At 20.9% G+C, this 23172-nt stretch overlaps 9 protein-coding genes across 9 annotated transcripts; 4 read left to right on the forward strand and 5 right to left on the reverse strand. All coding sequences in view use genetic code 6, as the record gives it.

Annotated features, from left to right (window-relative positions):
- Nucleotides 1–132: 132 nt before the first annotated feature.
- On the reverse strand, nucleotides 133–1181 carry TTHERM_000030359 (hypothetical protein). Its single transcript, XM_012797106.1, has 3 exons — nucleotides 883–1181; nucleotides 642–765; nucleotides 133–390 (listed from the first exon to the last, which is right to left on the reverse strand). The coding sequence occupies exons 1-3, from the start codon at nucleotides 1067–1069 to the stop codon at nucleotides 294–296; spliced, it is 408 nt and encodes a 135-aa protein (XP_012652560.1). The 5' UTR covers nucleotides 1070–1181; the 3' UTR covers nucleotides 133–293.
- A 400-nt stretch (nucleotides 1182–1581) lies between these two features.
- On the forward strand, nucleotides 1582–2622 carry TTHERM_00030360 (class I glutamine amidotransferase; the record flags this gene model as incomplete). Its single annotated transcript, XM_971840.3, has 1 exon — nucleotides 1582–2622. One exon carries the CDS (start codon nucleotides 1582–1584, stop codon nucleotides 2620–2622), a length of 1041 nt encoding a protein of 346 aa, XP_976933.1.
- A 375-nt stretch (nucleotides 2623–2997) lies between these two features.
- Nucleotides 2998–4683, reverse strand: TTHERM_00030370 (platelet-activating factor acetylhydrolase; the record flags this gene model as incomplete). Its single annotated transcript, XM_971841.3, has 3 exons — nucleotides 2998–3409; nucleotides 3477–3869; nucleotides 3956–4683. 3 exons carry the CDS (start codon nucleotides 4681–4683, stop codon nucleotides 2998–3000), a joined length of 1533 nt encoding a protein of 510 aa, XP_976934.2.
- Nucleotides 4684–5485: 802 nt separating this feature from the next.
- Nucleotides 5486–5764, reverse strand: TTHERM_000030389 (interferon-induced 6-16 family protein; the record flags this gene model as incomplete). The annotated part of the gene is made up of 1 exon (XM_012797107.1): nucleotides 5486–5764. One exon carries the CDS (start codon nucleotides 5762–5764, stop codon nucleotides 5486–5488), a length of 279 nt encoding a protein of 92 aa, XP_012652561.1.
- Nucleotides 5765–8654: 2890 nt separating this feature from the next.
- On the reverse strand, nucleotides 8655–9266 carry TTHERM_00030390 (hypothetical protein; the record flags this gene model as incomplete). Its single annotated transcript, XM_971843.3, has 1 exon — nucleotides 8655–9266. One exon carries the CDS (start codon nucleotides 9264–9266, stop codon nucleotides 8655–8657), a length of 612 nt encoding a protein of 203 aa, XP_976936.1.
- Nucleotides 9267–10153: 887 nt separating this feature from the next.
- TTHERM_000030418 (transmembrane protein, putative) lies at nucleotides 10154–10777 on the forward strand (the record flags this gene model as incomplete). The annotated part of the gene is made up of 1 exon (XM_012797108.1): nucleotides 10154–10777. The coding sequence occupies one exon, from the start codon at nucleotides 10154–10156 to the stop codon at nucleotides 10775–10777; it is 624 nt and encodes a 207-aa protein (XP_012652562.1).
- Nucleotides 10778–15093: 4316 nt separating this feature from the next.
- TTHERM_000030419 (hypothetical protein) lies at nucleotides 15094–15588 on the forward strand (the record flags this gene model as incomplete). Its single annotated transcript, XM_012797109.1, has 1 exon — nucleotides 15094–15588. One exon carries the CDS (start codon nucleotides 15094–15096, stop codon nucleotides 15586–15588), a length of 495 nt encoding a protein of 164 aa, XP_012652563.1.
- A 1843-nt stretch (nucleotides 15589–17431) lies between these two features.
- Nucleotides 17432–18061, forward strand: TTHERM_00030420 (ML domain protein; the record flags this gene model as incomplete). Its single annotated transcript, XM_971846.2, has 3 exons — nucleotides 17432–17680; nucleotides 17759–17923; nucleotides 17981–18061. The coding sequence occupies 3 exons, from the start codon at nucleotides 17432–17434 to the stop codon at nucleotides 18059–18061; spliced, it is 495 nt and encodes a 164-aa protein (XP_976939.2).
- A 1432-nt stretch (nucleotides 18062–19493) lies between these two features.
- On the reverse strand, nucleotides 19494–21517 carry TTHERM_00030430 (poly(ADP-ribose) polymerase family WGR domain protein; the record flags this gene model as incomplete). The annotated part of the gene is made up of 8 exons (XM_971847.2): nucleotides 21328–21517; nucleotides 21117–21272; nucleotides 20866–21069; nucleotides 20561–20745; nucleotides 20239–20508; nucleotides 19962–20184; nucleotides 19634–19905; nucleotides 19494–19571 (listed from the first exon to the last, which is right to left on the reverse strand). Exons 1-8 carry the CDS (start codon nucleotides 21467–21469, stop codon nucleotides 19494–19496), a joined length of 1530 nt encoding a protein of 509 aa, XP_976940.2. The 5' UTR covers nucleotides 21470–21517.
- Nucleotides 21518–23172: the final 1655 nt, after the last annotated feature.

The raw sequence follows: 23172 nt of genomic DNA on the forward strand, positions 1-23172 counted from the left end.
TTTGAGAATTTTTATAATTATAAAATATCTAAATTTTTTATTTCTACTTCAAAATTTAATAAAAATATTTGGGAAACTTGTTCTTAATATTAAAAATTTCTAAAAAAGGGAAATAAATGTTAATTAAGAAACAGATTTTAAATCTCATAAGGAAATATTATAAAATAAAGCTTTACTAAGATAGATCAATTAATTAATTGAATATATATATACAATTTTAGAGTCTTTAAAAAATTATTTGGTTTTTTAAATTAATATCAATTGATAAATAATTCAAAATTTATTTATTTATTTCATTTTTTGTAGAGCTTCTCCCAATCATCAAGATACAATTTCATATTTTCAACATAAATTTATGTCTTCTTTCTGTAATCTGCAATTTTCTTTTTACTTTTTAAAATAAAAAAAATGAATTTATTAATTAATTTATTATTGAATTTTATTTCAAGATAAAAGTAATTTAAAGATTAAAATAAAAAATTATTGCTTTCTTTTTTATTATTTTTAGATATATTCTTGTAGCAAATTCTATAAATTTCTAATTAATAATATTTTGATGGAGTGAATCAAATAAATTCATAATCTCTTAGGCAGATAAAAAATCAAATTAAACAGTAGACTATAAACCGAATTGATTTTACCTTAACATATATTCATCTTGGGATAAGTTCATTTCTTCAATCTATTTTAAATCTTAAGGAAGAGCATAGAAAATCTTGCTTTCAGGTCTTTTGGATTTTCTGAATTCATGAAACTTATCTAACTCTATATTATTTGAATAAAATTATTTAATAAAATTAATTATCTCTCTTTTAAGATTAAATTGCTATGAAATTTAAGATGTGTGATTAAATTTTAGTTCAAAAATTGAAGGTAAATTACCAAATTAACAGTTTTGCATGCAAGTTTCAGATTCTTTATTATTCAAGTCTTTAAGACATAAATATTGACACTTATGGAATAAATAAAAGGAGCGAATTTTAATCTTTTTTTTTTCTATGGAGGCTTCGTTAACGAACTTTAAATATGCTTAGTTTTTTAACTAAGTGGTAGGGTCTGATGACATCATTCTAGATTTACTTTTTTTATATTTATCTATGAGTTTGTTTGCTTATTTGCTTAGATGTTTATCTTATAAATTTTTAATAAATAGAAGAATCTAAATATTAGATTTAATTTTAATATTATTCTTTCTTGATTTTACTAATTTTATATTTATATACAAAAACACTGAAGAAGGTAATATATTATCTATACTTTTAATCAAATTAAAGGGTTTTTATTCATCTATTTCTACCAGTACTTTTCTGGAAATCTTTAAAAACAGTTAAAAATTATTTGGCTATTTCAAAAATATAGAAATTTAACAAAAATATTATTTTCAGTTAGTTTATCTCTCTAAAAATTAAGCTAAATTTAAATTAGAAAAATACTGAGTTTTAATAGATATCACAAGGGTTAAATTACTTTATTTAAATTTTAACATATAAAATTCATTTCTTATTTTAAAATATCATATTTTTGATTTTTTTAAAATTTTATTTAATATATCCTTTGTCATATTAATATTTTTGATAAAAAATGAACAAAGTTTTATCTTTTTATATCTTTTTTTCATTTTGTTTGCTTAAAGCTTGTGCTTTCAAAAAAAATACATTTGAAAACTATGAATTGAATTAATTCAATTTATCAGAGAAAGATGGCTACCCTGTGATAGGAATCCTTGATAGCCCTGTCACGAGGTTTCTAAAAAGCAGTACTATTGATAAGAGAGATACAATGATTCCCTCTTCATATGTTAAGTTTATAGAATATACAGGAGCTCATGTCTTGAGGATACCTTACAAAGCAAGCGAAAGCAGATTAGATTATTTTATGCAAAATATAAATGGACTTATCTTGACTGGAGGATCTTAGCTAGTTAGAAATGAAACAACAAAAATGATGTCTGAATATGGCAGAAAAGTAAAATATCTTTTAAAAAAGGCCATAGAAATCAATGAAAATGGGAACACTTTTCCTGTGTATGGAATTTGTAATGGATTTTCTTAAATTGTTTGTTCTATGAGCACAAATGATACAAACATTTGCGATGTACTCACTTATAAGCACCACAAAGCAGAGAGAGAGAAAATATAATTTACAGACCCACTTATTTAGCCATTCTCATCAATGAAAAAATAAATTATTGATAGATTATAAAAAGAAAATCAATTGTTATTTTATCATTCTCTCTATTTAGAACCTTAGTTCTTTTAATAGAATCGCTTATTAAATTCTCAGTTTTAGATATCAAGTTAGTCGTCTAATTATTAGGATGTACAATTTATTTCCTCAATACACCACATTAATTATCCAATATTTGCTGATGTTTTTCACCCAGAAAAAGCAGCCTTTGAATGGAAGCCAAATTATATCAGTCATAAGAAAGAATCAATATTTTTTTCATTTTATATTGCCAAATATTTTATACAATAAGCAAGTAAAAATACTCATACAATTTCAGAGGAATTAATTTAAGATTTTTTAGAGTTTAAAGAGGACTCAAATCTCATCGAAACTCCTACACTTAGCTATTAATCAATTTACTTATTTAAATACAATTCTACATATTTATAATGAATTTATTCTTTATTTACTTAACCCTTAATCTCAATTCAATCAAAAATTATTTGTTTTATTTTATGTTTATTTATCTTGTATTATTTATTTAAATTTTTATTAAAACATTTTAAAATCTTCTGTTTGTATTTTCATTTAAACTTATTTAAATTAAAGTAAATTTAACAAAAAATTATTTAAAATGTAAATCAATTAATATTTTTCAAAGTTAATGAGATTATTAAAATGAATTAAAATGCCATGCAATTTTACTTTGTTAAAGACCTAGTATTTTATAACCTGACAATTTTTTAGATAAATACAAAATAAATTACTTCTTTAATAATTAAATTTAAATGTTTTAGAGTTGAAAAAACATTTAATACATAATGTTTTTCATTAAAATATAGATTTTCCTTTAAATTCTAAAGTATACATTTATCTGTTAGAATCAAAGTTTTATTGAAATTCTTATCTGAAAAATTAAAACGAATCTCTTTTTAGAGGATTAAATATGTTTTTAGTTATATTAGCTAAATGGTCTGCTTCTGGCTTTTGATTTGAAAAAGCTATATTATTTAAAAATAGTTCTATTAATTTTGCATTGTACAAATTGAATTCTAATGTCCTAAGTGGATATCTAATTAAATTAACTATCTTTGCTTCATATGGAATAGCTAAACCTATATCACCTTATTGAATATGATCCATATCTTTAACATAACAGATCAAGCTTTTTTCTTTTTATTGACAATTTTAAAATATTTTCTAATTTCTTTAATCTATCTCAGCCCAAAGCATAGTCTTACTGTTTAATTAATTAAAAGCAATATTTAAAAAATAATTTAAATTAATTTTATTTATTGATGATTTACTTAAATGATTCTGAATTTATATATAATACTGGTATATTAAGTTTTTATTCTAAATAGGAGTCTTTCATGGGGAAAAGCCAAGGATCTAAACAGACTAAAGCTTTTACATGCTCTGTATATTTAAAAGCGGAGCATTATACTGTGGCTCCTCCATACGAATGCCCCATTAAAGTTATGTTATTTTTATCTAAACTTAAATTCTATTTAAATAACCTGTTTAATTCTTTTTCATCTTAAATAAGATCTATCATGCTTTTAATTTTTGATGCTCTTGCTTCTAGTTCTTGCTCTTTTACTTCTTTAAATAGATTTTTCCTCAGAACTTTATCTTTTATTTTTTCAACTTCCTTTTCTTTAATCACATCATAATGTTCTACACAGAAAACCACATACCTTAAATAATTGTTCAAACAATAAAGATTTATTAAACTTAAATTCTGTATTTAATAATAGAATAAATAAATAAATAAAATATTTACCCTAAAGAAGCTAGTTATTTCATAATAATAGAATACATAGTTCGAGATCCCATAAATCCATGTGAAAAAATAATTGGCTTTAAATTAGTTTTTTAAATAACTGGAAGATTAGCTTCTACTTTGACTTTATATTTTTTTAAGCCAGAAAGGGCAATATCTAATATAAATCCTGGTACTTTATATTGCTTAAAAATAGAAGAATAATGATAGTCCCAAAAATCTGACTCAAGCATACATAGATCTCCCTCAGAACTTTCTGAATTACTTTTTTCAGGACTAGTAGGATAATATGCTGTAATCATGGAAGATTTTTGCTAGTCAATTGGAAAGCTTGCACAAGATACATTGTATTTAGGGTATTTTTCAGATTACTCAGTCTAATCGATTACTTATGGTATTTCATAGATAGGAAAGCAAATCATCAAAAGAATATAAAGTGTAGATAGCAAAGCTGAAATGTAAACAACCTCAACTTAAGTGTATGTATGGAATATTTTGTGAAAAATGCTTAAAATAAAGGAGGGAAGCCATATTATAAACATCCATCTATTTCCTTCTATTTTTGTTTTTACTATTGTTACCAAAAGTATAAATAAAATCAAATATGCTTGAGATTTTTTTTATTCAGATGAGCAATTCTTCTTTGAATCACATAAGAATTGCATATAAATCAATCCAACTTGCAAAAGGCATTGAAGGATTTCAAGCATGCTTACTTTTCTCTTCATTTTAAATTAGGATATTTTACTTATAAATAACTTTTTTTTATTAATTTAAAGTTAATTTGATTTATTAAGCTTGCTATTTCTTTAAGCAATTTAAATAAATCAATATTAAATTATAATGTAAAATGGAAATTTAACATCTAGTATTACTTATATTTATATTATCTTGTTTTAGAAGTGAATAATCTTTAAAGATTATTACAATATTTTCTTACAATTTTAAGCAGAATACTTTAAATTTTAATTCACAAGAAAAAGAAAGAGAAAGTTTCTTAAAAATGTAATTAAATTATTATTTATTCATATCTAATTAATACCATCGTTCCCTAAAAATTCTTTAACTTTTAATGATTTATTAATTACTAAACTTATTCATATTTATTTTTTTTGAGAAAAATATTTTTCTGTTTTAATGCATTAAAATAAATTTTAATTTTATTTAACAATTTCAATCAAACTTAAATAAATTTAATAGCTCAAAATCCTAATTAAAGCCTTCTTTCCCTATTTTAATATTAATTAATTACCAAATATTTTTAATCACTAATAACAAAATATTCCAAAATTTAAACAAAAAATATATATATTTTTAATTAGTGTTTGTATTTATAACTTTTATAAATATATTTCATCCATCAAACATAAAATTTTGAATTTTTTATTGAGTAAATTGAATAAATAATATAATATCAAAAAATAAAATAATTAGATTAATAATATTAGTTTTTATATAGTAGCATAAAAGTATAATATTAATTAATCGATATATGAATTTTTTTAATTGTTTCATTTATTTATTTTATCGTCAAAAATATAGTTTCACTGCAATATAGCCTAATGCTACTACTGCAAAAAAAGTAGCAAATTCTGATAATCTAAAGCCTGTTCCAAATCTCTATGAAATGGCAACTATTGATCCAGAAGAAACAGCACCCCCACTTGCTACTGCTGCTCTTGACATCATAGTAGCACCATAGCTTCCTCGAGCGATTCCAGTTGATTTAAACCCAGCTAAGAAAAAAACAGCTTTTGCAGCTAAATAAATTCCTGCAATTATAGCAATAATCTAAATAAAATCACTCATTATTTTTATTATTTGATAGTTTTTATTTTATGAAATTTATACAAATTATTTTTATTATAAAAAGATTGATATTAATTGAGTTTTAATTTAAATAGATAATTGTATAGCTTTAAAATAATCATTATATTTTTATTACCTAAATATGAGTCATTTTTGTTAATATATGACAAATTTTTTTTATTTTAATATATCAATAAATTTTAAAATAAAAGTGTTTTATTTTTTAATCAAAACTGAATGAATTAAAAATTTAAGTATTTTTTTTAATTAGTGAAAACAAAATTAGTACAATATCATATGGATCTTTAGCTTGCTAATTTTAAAGTGTAGACATTTGAAGATTTTGAGAGTATTTGCTGTTAATGAGATATCAGTTTGATAATTTATTAAGTACTAATTCGGTATATTAATTTAATAAAATTGACAATATATTTTTTACTTAAAATATTAGTTTTTTTCTATTTTTTGATAAAATATGACAAATATGTTTCTACATATCATCAAATTTTAAAATAGAAGTCTTTTATTTTTTAATTAAAATTGATAGAGTTAATAAATTTAAGCACTCTTTCTTAAATGAAATAAAAATTAGTCAAATTTCTTATAGATCTTTAGTTTGCTATTTTAAAGTGAGACACTTTAATATTTTGAGAAATTCAGAATACTTTCTTTTTATTGAGATATCTTGATATTTTATTAAGGGTTTTAATTGAAAAATAATTTAAATAGATGACTTATTTTGATAAAATATGACAAATTTTTTTTATATAAAAATATCATCAAATTTTAAAATAAAAGTGTATTTTTTAATCAAATTTGATAGAAAACAAAAATTTAAGTAATTTTTTTTATTAGTGAAAACTAAATCAGTACAATACATTATGGATCTTTGGCTTGCTTGCTAATTTTAAAGTATAGACATTTGAAGATTTAGAGAATATTTGCTGTTAATGAGATATCAACATGACAATTTATTAAGTACTAATTTGGTATAATAATTTTATAAAATTATTTTAGAAACTTGTTTATTAAAAAGTTTTAAAATTCACAATATATTTTTTACTTCAAATATTAATTAGTTTTCTTCTCTTTTTTTATAAAATATGACAAATATGTTTCTACATATCATCAAATTTTAAAATAAAAGTCTTTTATTTTTTAATTAAAATTGAGAGAGTTTGAAAAAATTTATGCTCTTTTTCTTTATTGAAATCAAAATTCTTTGAATTTTTTATAAATTTTTAGTTGCTATTTTTAAAGCGAGACACTTTAAAATTTTGATAAATTCTGAATACATATTATAATTAAGATATCAGCTTGATATTTTATTAAGTGTTTTAATTTGATAAAATTATTTTTAAAGTTTGTATCTTCAAAAGTTTTAAAATAGACAATATTTTTTTTTACATGAATTTGAGTTTTCTTTTCTATTTTGATAAAATTTGACAAATTTTTTTTATTCATTTTAAAATGCAATCAAATTTAAAAATAAATTCTTTTCACAAATTTAAGAACCTTTTCTTTAGTAAAATTTCTTATAGATCTTTGGTTTGTTGATTTTAAAGTGTAAATACTTGAAAATTTAAAAAAATTCAGAATACTTGTATGTATAATTAAAATATCAGCTAAATAATTTATAAAGAACTAACTAAATTTTTTAATTTTATAAAATTTTTTTATAAGTTTGTATGAAAATTTTTAATACTTAAACAAATAAAATAAAAAGAAATTAAAATATGAGAGTAACAATTTATGTAATTATTCTTATAAAATGTTTTAAATTATGAACTAAGTTTATTAAGTCTATTATTTTATTAGTTCTAATTGATGAAAACACTAATAACAAAAATACTCATAAATTATTTTAAAGATAAGAGTACTAATTTATCTTGATTTATCTCTTTGTTTTTTTGGATAAAACCATAATTAATATAAAATTTTAATAAATAAAAAATATTAAGAATAAATTATTAAAAAAACATTAAAATTAAAAGAAATTCACTCAATCTAAATAAAATAATTCTAAATTTTAGAATAAAAAAATAACTATCCTTAAAGTATTCTTAAAGATGTGTGAGTTTTTTATTGATTGTTTCTACTTAATCAAGTGTTTTTGATTAATGAAATAGCAAAAGTTATTAGATTTAAATCTTGAATAATCTGAGAGTGAATTTTAGATCATTTTATATAAATATAAATAAAATAAAGACACTTAACTAAATATATCAAATATATTTAAATAGTATTTATTGATCTATCTTTCTTTAGCTATTTTAAATCACAATAAAGATTGAAGCTAATTTTTAAATTAAAGTAAGAACTAAATTTTTTACAAAAAAGTAGAGGATATAAGCAATTAAAACAGAAATTTTATACATTTTAAATTATACATGGATTTAAAGAGATTAATTATATAAAGATTTTGTAAATATATACACATAGGAATAGAAAGAGAGCGAATTTAAGATTGAAATGTAATAAAAAGAGGTATGTATTTATCAATTATAATCTTCTTTCTAAAATTTTGAATATAAAAAAGGTAGAGAAGATTAAAACTATTGGAAGATAATTTTTTGTTTTTTTAAAGTTTGAATGTTTGTTTTATTTATATAAGTTTGGTTTTTTTGTTTGTTTTATATAAGTATGTGTTTAAGTGTTTGTTGATTTATTTACTGTTTAACATTTAGTAAGTACAGTGAGTGAGTGAACTATTGTGTTTGTTTATAATACCTCTATTTATTTTTAAAGTACCTTGAAAAGTAATTTATGAGATTAAAATAACATTTTTTGTTTATTCATTTTTAAATAAGAATTTATCTAATTTATATTTGTTTAAGCGGATTTTAATTTATTTAGATAACAGATTAACTATTGAAAAAGCTTCACATCTTCACATAATATTCTTTGAGTTCAGATTTTATGGTTGTTATTTTTACATGAGGAATTTAGGAAGAGTAGGAATAATGTTGTTGTTGACTTTACTGAATTTATTTTGGAAGCAATTAACATTGAGTCTAAGCATTTATTGTCTTTTTACATTGTCTAGCAAGTCAAATTTTTTACTCAGTTTTAAAGTTTTATATTGTTTTTAGATCATTTTAGTTTTGTTGGGAGCTTCATGTTATTCATCAACACTTGATCTTTCTCTGCAATAAGGAGATTGCTTTCTTGTTTCCCTTTATGTGTTGTAAGATCTTTATGAGTTAGAGTTAAATTATTACTAGTTTTACTGTTAATTATTATTAGAATAGAACTTTTAATCTCTATCGTTATAGAAGCTAGTATTTTTATTTTATTATAAGCCACTGTGATTATTATTTTTATGGAAGTATTCTCTCCTAGAAGCGTTACTAGCAGCATGAGGTACTGCTGCTGACTCAGATTACGAGTTAATCAAGAAGTTAAGTGATGAAGATCCTTAAGACTAATTCACGTTAGACATGGGTTTATTCAAAAAATAATTTCTTTCCTAATTAGGATTAATTAAAGTTGCACCAGACATGATTGATTGATTGATTCACAATATTATTTGACGATTCGATTAATGAAATTAAATATATTAACGAGAAAGTTTGTTTGAATACTTTTTTTGATATAATTTGAGATTGAGTGAAGAGATAATTTATTTATTTATTAACTGATGATTAATATTACAGAAATGGTTGTTTTTTTTTTAAAAGATTTTTTTAATTTTTCACGAAACTGTTTTGCTCAGAAGGTAGTAAGTTTTTTCAAATAGAACGAGCTGTGATTAATTTTTTTTAAAATGACAATGTTTTTCTATTTTTTAATTATCAACGACAGACTGGATAGAGAGACTTGTTTTTTTGTTGTTGAGGCAAGTAAAATTAGTTGAAGGCGATTTAACTAACTAAAATATTTCACAATGAAGAAATAATTTTGTAAGGGTTGGAAATTAATTAATGAGATAAAAAAGTATAAATGAAGATAGAAATAATATTTATTCAATCTTTTAACTGCTTTTCTTCTTTCAAAATGAACAATAATCTTTCAAAAGAATGAACTGATGATTTACTTTTTTAATTTTTTTTTTTTGTATAAAAATGTTTATATTTTGTTTTTTCCTTCCCAAAAATATATTATGCAAAAGAAATAGGAATAAGAACTAATTAAAAATTGTTTCCTTCACTAATTTATTTTTTTCAAAAGATTAGCTTAGTAATTGTTTGTTTGATTTTAATTATTATATTGAACTTCAAACAGAAACGCAAGAAAGTGGTTATTTTTTTTATCTTGTAATGCGATTCAAAGTTTCAAATATTACCACTTATTAATTAATTTATTTACTTTTTGAATTTAATAACTATCAATTAAAGACTCAATAACTAACTAACTAATTAACAATCAAAGAGTATCAATAATGATATAATGCAAATAAGATAAAGACAATAGATATATTCTTAAATATGTGTGATTTAGAAGAATTCTAAAGAATTACTTTTTATTCGCAAGATATTTGCTATAACGAACGATAACTTAATTATTGTAATACGGGTGGGGATACTGAATTATTACTTTTTTCCCTTTTTTAATTTTACTTTTCTTAATTTGTTTTTGTTTTTTTTTTCAAAATTAAATTATTATTATAGATCGCTCTTTTGCATTTTCATCCTTAAAATCATCAAATCACAACGGTATTTATTTAATTTGTATGCACCAAGATATAGACACGAAATATGTTTGATTAAGAGAAGAAAAAAAACATTAAACTAAAACAAAACAAAATCAAATTAAAACTCAATATTTAATTAATTTTTTATTAATTAACTAGTTAGCAAACTTCTTTGTTACTTCATCTATTTATTTATTTAGTTTGGGGAGAAAAAAGTTAGAATTACCAAAGAAAAATTGAAATCAAAATAAAATAGCTCAAGATATATTTTTAGAGAAATGAGAGTATTTAACTTCTTAAATTCTATCTATTCAAAGCGAGTTATCCAATTATTTGAGGGAAGGTGGGGAGAGAAAAGTGTAATTAAAAATCTCTTCTGAAGGTAATTATCTCTTTCTTTCTGAATTTAAGCCTAAAAAAGGAAGTGAAGAGCCAAATAAGAAATTTACTTGGAGCATCTTTTGATAAAATCGCGCTCATCTCTCTGAATGAAAATCTAGTTTAATTGGTTGATATTCTTTTGAATTTCTATCACCTCCATTTACTCAAACTTATTATCAAGAAAAATAAAAAATTACTCTTTATTTTGCTTCTTCATTTTTCATTATAAAAATTCGGCCTGTTACTATTAGAGTTCGTGCTATATCTCTTTAGAACTAAACTGGCAGAATATTCCTTTGAGATATGTTTTCAAAATTTTTCATTTCTGCGTTACTTGAAAACACAAAAAACAATAAAAAATAATTTAAATGATCTTTTAAATTTTATCAGAACACTTGCATTTTCAAATACTCTGAGTGCTAATATTTTTTAAGAATAAAATTGGAGTAGACTAATAGTTTTTTATCAAAAAGTATTATGCAGCAGCTTATTCTATTCCAAAAGCAAGACTAAAATACATATATTCATATTTTATACTCTCACTCTTCGCATTTTAATTAATTTGTATGAGTTGAAAATACCCTTAGAAGTAAATAAATATTTTATAAGCTTAATGATACTAAAAAAGTAATTAGATGCAGTGCTAGCTTTTAGGGAGTTATTGATTGACTCCAATATCAAGCAAACAAACAAAACTGATAAAAAATTTTTAATTTCAAAAAAATAACTAAATAAAACATAATGAATGAGAACTAATGTTGAGTATTACTCAACTAAAGAATTTTATATCATTAATGTACTTATCAAGGTAATAAACTTATCTTGCAGAAATATTAACTAAACAAAGATTATATTCCCTACATGCACTCACTGTTAGGAGTAAAAATAAAAATCAATAAATATTTTCTGCTTCTTCTTTTATTTTGGTATTAGTCTTCCTTTATTTATATTTTCAGGTTATATTTGAATTTTAATATCAATACGCTAAAATAAAAAAACAAAGCAAATTTATTAATTGCACTCACTTCCACTAGCTAACAGGCTTCTAATTATATCTAAATATTCAAAAATAAATGCATAGCCTAATAAGGAATACATTAACAAACAATCAATGAAAAAAGTACAACTTTAAAACCTATAACTCCTTTGATAAACATAAATTTCAAAGAGAATTAAACATTATTTTACCTAAATTGTGTCCAAGGCAATCAAATTATAAACGAATAATGTTTATGATACGTAATTATATTTACACTTATGTTGATTAATCTTTAAGTATTTTTGAATTCCTATCTTCTATTATTACTTAATATACGATTTTAACAATAGTCAAATATACTATTTATAAATTTCCATACAACTTAAATATAAATTAAAATACAAAAATTCTATTTGTAAACTAAAAAGTTATTACAAAATTGTACATGCTATATATATATGTTATTTTTAAATCCATTCGATCTTTTTTTAAAAACCTTAAGATAATTTAATGGTAGTTCATTCAATTAAGGAATGATTGATATTAATGATTTAATATATTTGAATGCAATGTAGGCAGACAATCAATCAATCAACTCAGCATCACAAGCAATTATTATGATTATAACTTTTCATGCATTCGATTTAAATAATAAAGTAATTAGAGCAGCCAAGCTTAACTTTTCGCTAAAACTGCATCATCATATCATTATATTTAATAATATAATGATTCGTTATTATTTCTTCATTAATTTTACAAATAAAGGCATCAAAAAAAAAGGGGGGACTTTACCGTATCGCTTTCACTAAACAAAGCAATTGCATAATTATAAGAATTTTTCTCTTTTCCTGACTATCAATCAGCCAAATCTTTTTTAATTATCTTATTTAAAGCCCTAAATTCACTATGGCACATTCAAATTCCAAAAAACTTTCTTACTCATTCGTATTTTTACTCAAACATTTTCATACAGATTTATTTTTAGGTTTTTACCTATTTTTAGTTATTTTATAAGCATAAACTCATACTAATTGATTAAAAATATCATCAGAATTCTTAATTGCTGATTCACCATGATCTTTTTTAAACACTTCCTATCACTTTCTAGCTCTAGCATCTTTTTTTGACTATATAAATCAATTTCTTCTATTTGCAGAAATTATTTCTTTTCACATATATGAATAAATCTACAAAATCACCTTCAACTTTTAAATATAAACTTAAACACAGAAAAAAAATAAAATCATATTCAAAAATAATCTTTTAATTCTCATCTTTTAAATTTCAAAATGGATTATTGTTTTTTTTAAGGAAGTTGAGATATTTTTTAATCTGTTTTTGCTTTATACATACGTTTAATGATTTTTAAGTAAGTTATATCAGTTAATTATTGAATTTTTTTGAATTAAGTATTTTATAAATAGAAAATTACAATCAAAAAGAAGAATATATAAATCCTACATTATTTTTAAATCAGTTTGTTTAATTAGTTATTATTATATTGTTAAAAAAACACTAAAATAGCATGGCATAATTAATTTAATATATTATTTGGCATTGATTTTAGTTTTTAAATTTTTAAGAGGAATTAAATGATAAAAGCAAATAATTATTAATATTTCATTTTTTTTTGTACTAGATTGAATTTTAAAATAGAAGTTATTATTTAAAAACAATTTATATTTGTTAATCATAGAAAATAATTTAAAGAAACTAGTTATTATTTATAAAATTAAAAGATTTTCTACTAAGAAATAAATCAATTGCATCAATATAATCCAAAACTAAATAAAAAGCATTTAAATTAAATTTAAAATAAAAATTAAGAAAGTCGAAAAAAGTAATTAATTATCCAAACAGAATTTAATTTATAGATTTAAACATTAATCTATTTTTATATGATTTCATAAAAACTGAAAGAAGTTGTATTAATTTCCTACTTGATTAAACGATTAATACTTTTAATAAAATTTATTTTAAAACTTTTATTAATATTTTATTTTTAAAAATACAATTTAAGTGTTTTAAACACTTAAAAAATAAAAACTTAAATCTTTTATATTTGATTTTATAGATAAAAATGCAAACTGAATTATACTAAGGAAGTTTAGAATTATATGAAAGCAAAATTAAATTCCAATTGGATACATTTATTAAAAACGAACTAATTTTAACAAGTAATTTGTATATTTTAGACTTTTTTATCCCTAATTTTAATTGAATTTAAAAATACTAGTAAAATATATAGATATATTTTTAAGTATAATGATAAATAAAAATTAGATTTATATATAATTGATCAGCATAAAAGTAAATAAAGCACATCAAGCAAAACATTTCAGTGTTATGAAAATAAATCCCAATTTGAAATGGTTAAAGTTAAATAATTTATCTAAATTTAAAATTTGAAAAGTATTTAAATTTTTGAAAAAGATAAAAATATAATTACCAGTAAGTAGCCAAATATAATTTAGCTCTAAATTTAATAATTTGATATTAATTTACAAAAAAAATCAACTTAATTCTACTTAAAAATATATTCAGATCAAATTGATTGCTTGGGTGAATGAAATATATTTTATTTTTTTGCAAATAAATTTATTTTCTAATTAAAAAATTTCAAAATATATTGTATAAGAAATTTGCTTCGATTGATTACTTTTATCAGAGACAAATTATCATTATTATTAGCTTTAAATTTGCTCAAAATGTTGTAAAAAATAATAAATAATAAAAACAATTAATATTTTTTTTAAGGAAGAAAAATTAAAATTAAAAAGTGATCTGTCTACTCACCTCTGAGTAGATTTCAGCTTGATTTTAAGCTTTTCTTCCTTCAAAAGCATATACACATTAAAGGAGAAGTCTAACTCTTCTCTTGAATAGGAAAAATACAATAAAAAAAAAAGAATAATTAAAATAAATGATCGTTGATGAGCATTTGTGTCCGTGTTTATGAAAACGTGATTAATACACATTTCTGAAATCATTTATTATACAAAAAAATCCTATAAAAAAAATATATTCATGTTAAAATCAGTAGGAAAGGTGAGTCTTCAGCTAGCCTACCTACTAACTACTATTTGTGTATACTCCAATCTAGTTTATCTCTTTATAGATATTACTAGCTTGGCAGCAAACAAATATATTACTTCATTCATAAAATAATTTGAAGAATGAAGCTATAAAATTCGAAGAAAATATCTTTTAAGTTTAGGATGACAAATTTCCCGTGTTTCTGAAACACATTATTTAAATTCATGATTAAAACCTTTGTTGAGTTTTCGCTGACTCTTAAAAAATATTTTTCTTCGAATTATTTTTCATAATAAATACATGTTTAGTTCCATATTTATGCAATTAGAACAAAATCTTTTGCATTATAAACAAAATTTTAATTTACTATTTTTCCATTTGGATTTCAGAAAAAAATAAGATTAAAAATTGTTTTTAACATCTTATTGGTTTTATTTGAAAAGTATTAAAAGCCATTTCTTGTTTTACTTATTTTAAATTCTATAAAAATGTCTGCTAAAAAATAATCAAATAAAAACAAAATATTATTTTGAAAAGAAAATTGAGAGTGTGATAATTTAATTATTAATGCAAATATTGCTTCAGAAAATAATAATAACTAGAAGTAATAAGTGTATGTCTTATATAATTTTTGATTTATTAATTCTATCTAAATTTCTTAATTTTTAAACATGCTAGCTTGCTTGCGTGAATGAATCAATAAATAAATATCTTTCTATAAAAATTCATATAAAATAATAATAAAAACATGAAAGTCACTTTTTTAAATTCATATTACATAAATAGTTTGTATGAGTAGCTTTTAGTATCTTATTTAGTATTTTTTGACTCAAAAATTTAGTTATAGTAGCCTAATAGATAGTTATCCATCATTTTTGGAATAAAATAATTTAGGAGAACAAAGAACAATTTGTGTTAATTTAAAATTTTCAAAACTTAATATATATATAGTAAGTATATGAATTATAATTTTTTTGAAAATAAATATTATTCTTAAAATAAGATTGATAAAATGCATTGAATTCGAGAAATCTTCTTTGAAAACAATAAATTTAATTAACTCAAAATATTAATAATAAATTTGAAATTATTCAATCAATAATAATAAATAATTATTCTACTAGTTTTATTTTTAAATATTTAAATAATATTTGCAGGTATTAAGAGCTTTTTATGCTACTACTTCTTAATTGCAGTATTAATAATAATAAACTTATTTTTAACATATTGTTATTTTTAAATTTTTATTAATCTTTATTTGGCTAATAAAAAAAATAACAAAAAGGAAGCATTTATTATAGGGTTAAACACCTAAATACAAAGTCAAACTAAAATAAATATCAAGAATGTTAATTATAAAATTAGATTACTGATTATTAGAATTTAGATTTCAATGCTTAAATTTATTTTTTTATAATAAATTTGCAATTTAGTGAAAAACCTAAACAACTTTTTTAAGATAAATAAATGTATCATAATTAATTTAATAAAAGATTAAGTCATTTTAAGCTAAATAAACATTAATTAATTATCTGATTGAAATATGTAATAATAGTCTTTAACCAATTTTACTTGTTTCTACAAAGAATGAATTGTAATATTGAACAATTTATTAAATTACAATTATTATTTTCACTTACACTATTAAAATAATAGTATCAAATTCCTAGAAAAATAAATAAAGTATTTTGAGAAAAAAGATAAAGACAAGTTTTTTTCAAATTTTTAATAAATTAGGAATGGCTGTTATGCTGAAGATATATTAAAAGAGAAATGTATTTGAACTATCAAGTAATATATTGATTTGTTGGTTGATATTTCTATCTATTTATTTATATGTGAGTAGTTAGTATTGTAATATAAAATCATCTATAATATTCACTTTTAATCAATTGAGATGCAGTAATTAAAGTTAGAAACTTGCTTGATTACTGATTTATTAGTGAATATAAATTAATTTGAGAAATATAAATTAAGTAATAAAGAAAGATGAGAGCAGCGCTTTCAATTTGCTGCAAAAATCAAAATAAATAACATCATCAAATCCTATTTTTTCATCATCTTGAAATGGTAAATAAAAAGTAAAACTGAAAAAAGCTAGCAAGAATTCCAGATATAATTTAATTTTTATACAATTATTTAGAGTTGTTTATATTTTAGTATATCAGTTACTTGAATAAAGGAATACTGATAGAATCAGATACTATATATTTAATGTAGAATATCAGCCAATCAATAAAAGAAAGTCCACAAATCTGAAAGTAATCAAAAATTTGATTAAAATGTAAATCTGAAAAAGGTAATAATTTTCTGATCAATTTATACTTTTAATTAATAAAGATTATTTATTTATCAAAGAATTCAATGTAAATCCCTTTTTTATTCTGAGTACTTAAGTATAATTGCTATCTAATTAAAGTCGGATCAATTTTTCACATTATTAGTATTATCAACTTGATATGTTCTATTCTTCTTTCTTTTAGAATCTTAATCGACCTCATCACATACATATAAATAAGTACTCTTTCTTTTAATTTGCTTATAAAAATTTTTTAAAAATATCTTGTTTATCTATAAGTAGTCCAAGAAAAAAAGCAAATTTCAAACTAAAACTTTGGGCTTTTCTCATAAATTTATAATGGCCAAACAATATATTTTAGCTACTCTACTCTTCACTGTAGCAGTTCTTACTTTGGGAACCTATTATGTATTCACACACAATCAGGCTCCTTCTATACCTTTAGATGAAAATGGATAAAAAATTAAACTTGGTGGAATTCCTTGGCCTTTTTCAAACTGTGGTTCTGAGTTCGATCCTTTACAAGTAACATCAGTCGTATTTGCAGGTTAACCAGAACGTGGTGCTCCTCCTAATGATGCTGTTATTGTAAATATTTTAAATTATGCATAATTTATTTACTTGTTTACCATAAGTCGTTATCTTAAAAAAATTTTTAACTAACAGAGTGGATCAATGATGTAGCACGAAGAATACTCTACCGTAAATGTTATTGTTAAGCTGAATAACGTTCAAGTCTTTAACAATAATCTTCCATGCACTGGCACATATGATCCTGGTGATATGTTTATTTTTAAGTATGCCTTTTAAGTTCCCGGTATAGCTCCAGGCGTAATTAATACTTTTAATTAAGAAAAACATAAAACAATATTTTAATTTTAAAAATAGGGTCCATACTCAGTATACTTCAGATTCATGAATAAATAAAATTAATCCACCTCTTGTACTCAAGTTGATATGGATCTTTGAAAAAAAGTTGAAAGACTTTACTTAATGTCAGAGAATATTTGTTTACCAAAAATGGAATAATTGAATAAATTATAATTAATTTATTTATATTTCCTATTATAATAAAATAAAAAGTTATGAGCGATTGATAAATTTCCAAAACAAAACAAATTAATAAATTAAAAAATTTTACTACTTTAATTAAAATATACCTTTCTTATATACATGTAATAACTTTTGCACAAAATACTAACCATAAAATCAATGCTTTTTAGAGTATATTTTTTTCAAATAAATTGCAATTAAATTTAAATAATATAAATAAACAAATATTTCATCGTGTTTATTAATAAAATTTTAATTTAGAACAAAATTATATTAAGAGAGTATTTTCTGAAGTTATCAACTGCATATTTTAATAGAATTAACTCAATTATTTTTTAATACATTCTCAAAAATACTATTAAATTGAAATTCATCATTTGGTTATGTGTATTATAATAAAATTCATCCATTCTGATAGATATTTATTAATATTTACTTTAATTGAAATCAAAACTGTTACAAATTCCTTTTATTAAAAAAATAATTGTATGAGCATCTTTTCAAATAAAAGAATTGCTTAATAATGAGTTAATTATTTTCATTTTGTAAATTAGTTTTTCATAAATTAAAAATAAATACAAAAATCATTCTCTCAAGGCTATTTATTCATATAAGCCAACAAACTTCAAAACCAATAAAAATGATAAAAATATTTACATTGAATAAAATTAAAGAATAATTTTCTTTTGTAATTAAATATTAAATGTAAAAATTTTAAGTATAAAATAATACTAAAATTAATAGTTAGTAAATAAATTTTTATAAAGTCTTCTCAGATTATATACTATTCAAAATAAAAATGAAAGAGTATTCAAAATATTCCAAGACATTCTAAAATTTTTATGTAAAATAGTAATATTATGTCTGTCATTCATCACTTACCTAAATTATATTTATTTAAATATAAAGATTAAAAGCAAAATATTAAAATTTAGATTAATATAAATGTCTAATTAATTAGCTAATTATTAGTTTTCTATATTAATTTTTATTATAAATGTCTTTAAATATCTATTAAATATAAATAAATTAATAAAAAATATAAATTAATATTATGTAAAAATAATTAATTTCTAAGATTTTTATTTCTAATAAATAAATAAATTGCAAAAAAAATATCTAATATGATTTTTTTCAAAATTTATTTTAATTTCTTTATTAAAGATTAAAAAAAATTAAAAAGCACAATTAATTAATTAATTAATTCCAAAATTAAAAAAGTTTTTTATATTTGTCAAAATATTTTTAATTATATTAAAAATAAATGTAATACAAAGTATAAAAAAATAAAATATCTACAAAATATTTAGATTTATTGCAAGTTATAATAAATTTATTAAGTTATTTATCATTTAAATCTAATTAAATATTTAATTTTAGCTTATTCTACTTTATAAATAATAAATTCATTGTGAGTCATATAATTCTTGGTTTTTTTTAAAAAATAAACATTTTAAAAGGTTTTAAGATATTTATAATTAATTTTACCTTAGATTAGGTCGTAACGGGCTTTCCATGAGGGACTTTAACACCGTTATGAGTGATAAATTATTCAGGACCAAATGTTCCCCAGCCCCAACAGGAATTAGTTCCTTAAGGTAAATTACTAGCATTGTAATCTGTTCTTTCTATTCTGTTCGGGTTACCTAAAGCAGCCTAAATAAGCATAATGTAATTTACACCTTGACTGTTTCCTTAGCAATATGATCTTGATTTATCAAACATATCTGCTAAATAAATACCCTTACCATAGTTATATCCTTTTATTTGTTTATTTATCAATATAAATATAATTTTAAAATAAACTTATTCTTACCTGAAACTGGAGCTTCTGGAGGTGCTATACGAAGTCCCTAAGAAAGAATACCGACAAAGTTAGAAATTCTAGACCCATGCCAAAGAAGTGTATCGTTTCCTATATCTTTTGTATATCTTTCATCTTCTCCTTCTCTATTTACTTCGTATATTTCTAACACTTAAGGTTAGCGATAAGTTGAACCCTCATTAATATAATTGATTATCATGTTTCTAGTATCTTGCTAATTAAATCAAAAAATTAAAATGATACATAAAGTTTATTTAATTAAGTTTACATCTTTAACAACTTCAATATTAGACTTTAGTTTTTTATAATTTTCATCTATAATAGCTTCCTCAGTATCTGTAAGTTTTAACAAGTTAGTAGCAATTTTAAGATCTTCTAAGTTCTAAAGCATTTCCAACTTCTACTTAACTTATTCCTCAGATCTTAAAATAAAATGGCTCATTTTTTAAAAGCCAAAATCATGAGGAATATATGAGTAGAATGAGCTCGAAAGTCTTTCAAACTAACTAGTTTCATTATTTTTGATGGCTTCCATAAGCTTTTTAAATGAAAAAATAAATGAAAAAGTAATATCTTTAAGCTTTTTATACTTCGTTCAAAACAAGATAGGCTTATTTTATTGTTTACTCTGCTAATTTACCTAAAGGCATCTTTTTTTAATCAAAACCAATATCTTTAATACTATTTTAAATCATTTTAGAATCAAAAATTTCATTGATCATAATTTAAACAGCCTCAGAGAGTTTACTTTATTTTCTTTCCTTATCCTCAAGTTCTATTTAGTAAAGAAATAAGTAAGTAAATAATGAATTAGTAAGATGGAATTAATGCTAAATGTTAATAGCTTGTATTTGTTGTGTGTCAAAAACAATCACAAAAAGTTATAAATATTTACTCTATTGTTGCTTTTATTCTTCTTCTTCATCATTTTTATCATCATCACCATATTTTATAAAGATTTCAGTATATCCACCTTTTATTTTATCATTTTTCTTCTTTTAATAATCTTAAATAGCCTTTTCTAAAGAATTTTATGGTATATTAGAGTTTTAGCCAGGAGTTCCTACTCTACCCCATTTATAGAATGTCCTAAATTTTTCTTTAAATATTTTTAGCTATAAATCATACATTTATTTAATAATTTACAATCAGTAGGATTATAGAGTATCTATCCAAGATAAAATTTGTTATTATTAGCCCCACAGTTAGTTTAATTTAGTGTAAAACTGTAAACAGTGTCACCAATTTACAATACTTAGTATGATGATGCACCCGGAACTTACATGTCAACAGGACATTTACCTAAAAAAATAAAATATGTTTTGCTAATTCCTACATCAATTTTAATAACGATTACTTTTAACAATAACTGGAGCTTATAAATCTTAAACTTCATCTTTAACTTTTTTCACAGGGTCTTATTTTGCATCGGAAGCAGTTTAAGGAGATAAAGAACGATCTTTACCGCTTCTCTTATTTTAATTTTTTTTAGGTGGCATTTTTTCTGTTATTGGTTGAATGTAATTTTTGATTATTTTAATTTTTTTTAATATCAATCAGATATCTACTTACCTACCTATTTAATATACAAAAAATCTAATATCTTTTCATTTCTAATTAAATAACTAATGAGATTGTATAAAATCTAATTAATTTTTGATAAATTCTAACTAGCATATTGATATAATCTTAGATAAACTAAGCGCTAAAATAGCTCTGATTAATTTTAAGAGGATAATAAAAGTGTTTCTCTTATCCCATCTCTTGATAAAATAGATAAATGCATTTAATTCCTAATATCAATAATCATTATTTATTTTTACAAAAAAACTAGGAATCTTATAAATTATTAATGGTTTCAATTTACTTTTTTATAAGCATAAAAACTAATAATGACTGAATTAAATTTCAAATAATTTTTTTTTTTAATAAATATAACTTTAATAGCAGTATGTATAAATAAACTATTGAGCAAAGAAGTAAATAAATTTTTAGAGTATTGTAATTTTTTGACTTTCATATTTTTTCAATTTTTTCATGAAATTAAAAACTCTTTATCAAAAAAAAATTATTAATTAGTTTATAAAGAATATCAATTTTTTAAAAACACAATTTATTAATGACAAAATCGCTTTTATATAAAATTCCTTGAAAAAATACATATAATTATTTATAATGCCAATTTTTATTTTTAACTTTGTTTTATTTTCATAATAATTAAGAATGACTAACTAAAATGATATCAAATAGTTAGCATATCTTATAACCATAAATATACCTTTCATAACATATAATAAATATAAATTAATTATTGATAAAAGAAGAAAATTGAATAGATTCTTGTAATAAAATCACTTTCTTAGTTTTTTTTTTTAATTTTTCATAAAATTAAAAATTCTTTATCAAAAAAAGCAAATTAATTAATTTGTAAAAAATCAAAAATAAGAAGACATTTTATTAATTACAAAATCACATTTAAAAAAAATTAGTTTTCAAAAAATTTTACATATTGTGTGAGTTTTTGTTAATAATTATGTTTAAGAGCAAAGCTAATAAGAAGAAAACCTAATTAATTTATAGTTGATATTTCTTATCATAAAATTTAATTGAATTGTATCAAATAAATCTAATCAAATATTTATTTAAAATTTAATTTTTATTTAATTGTTTTATTTAAAATTTTATGAATTTGCTAAACTTAAAAAATCATGTTTTAAATTTAACTTTCTTCAACATCATGAAAATACTTTTTAAATAAGCCTATAAAATTTATTAATTAAAAAATTAAAAGAATCTTAAAAAAATTATTCAATAATAACAACAAAAATTAATTAATGGTTTTTAATTGTTTTTTAAATTAAAATATTTTCAAATATTTATTTTTTAATAAAATGTGTTTGTTGATTTAATTAAATCAAAATTTTATTTATCTCAAATAAATCGTTTTGTTAAATTAACTTATAATCTTATACTCTATGATATTTTATTTGATTAATCCTTTACGAAATAAACCCTTCAAAAAATTATGATTGCTTAAATGTTTATTATTTAATATTTTATTCTAAGTTTTAAAATAAATTTAAATCTTCTTCAAGAATTCTAATAACTAATTTTTATTTATTTATTTAATTATCTATTATTAATTTTATTTCATAAGAACCTATTTTTAAAGTATTCACTAAAGTATAAACAAAAATAGAAA

This window comes from Tetrahymena thermophila, assembly GCF_000189635.1.
Source record: "Tetrahymena thermophila SB210 genomic scaffold scf_8254667, whole genome shotgun sequence".
NCBI classification, from domain to species: domain Eukaryota; phylum Ciliophora; class Oligohymenophorea; order Hymenostomatida; family Tetrahymenidae; genus Tetrahymena; species Tetrahymena thermophila.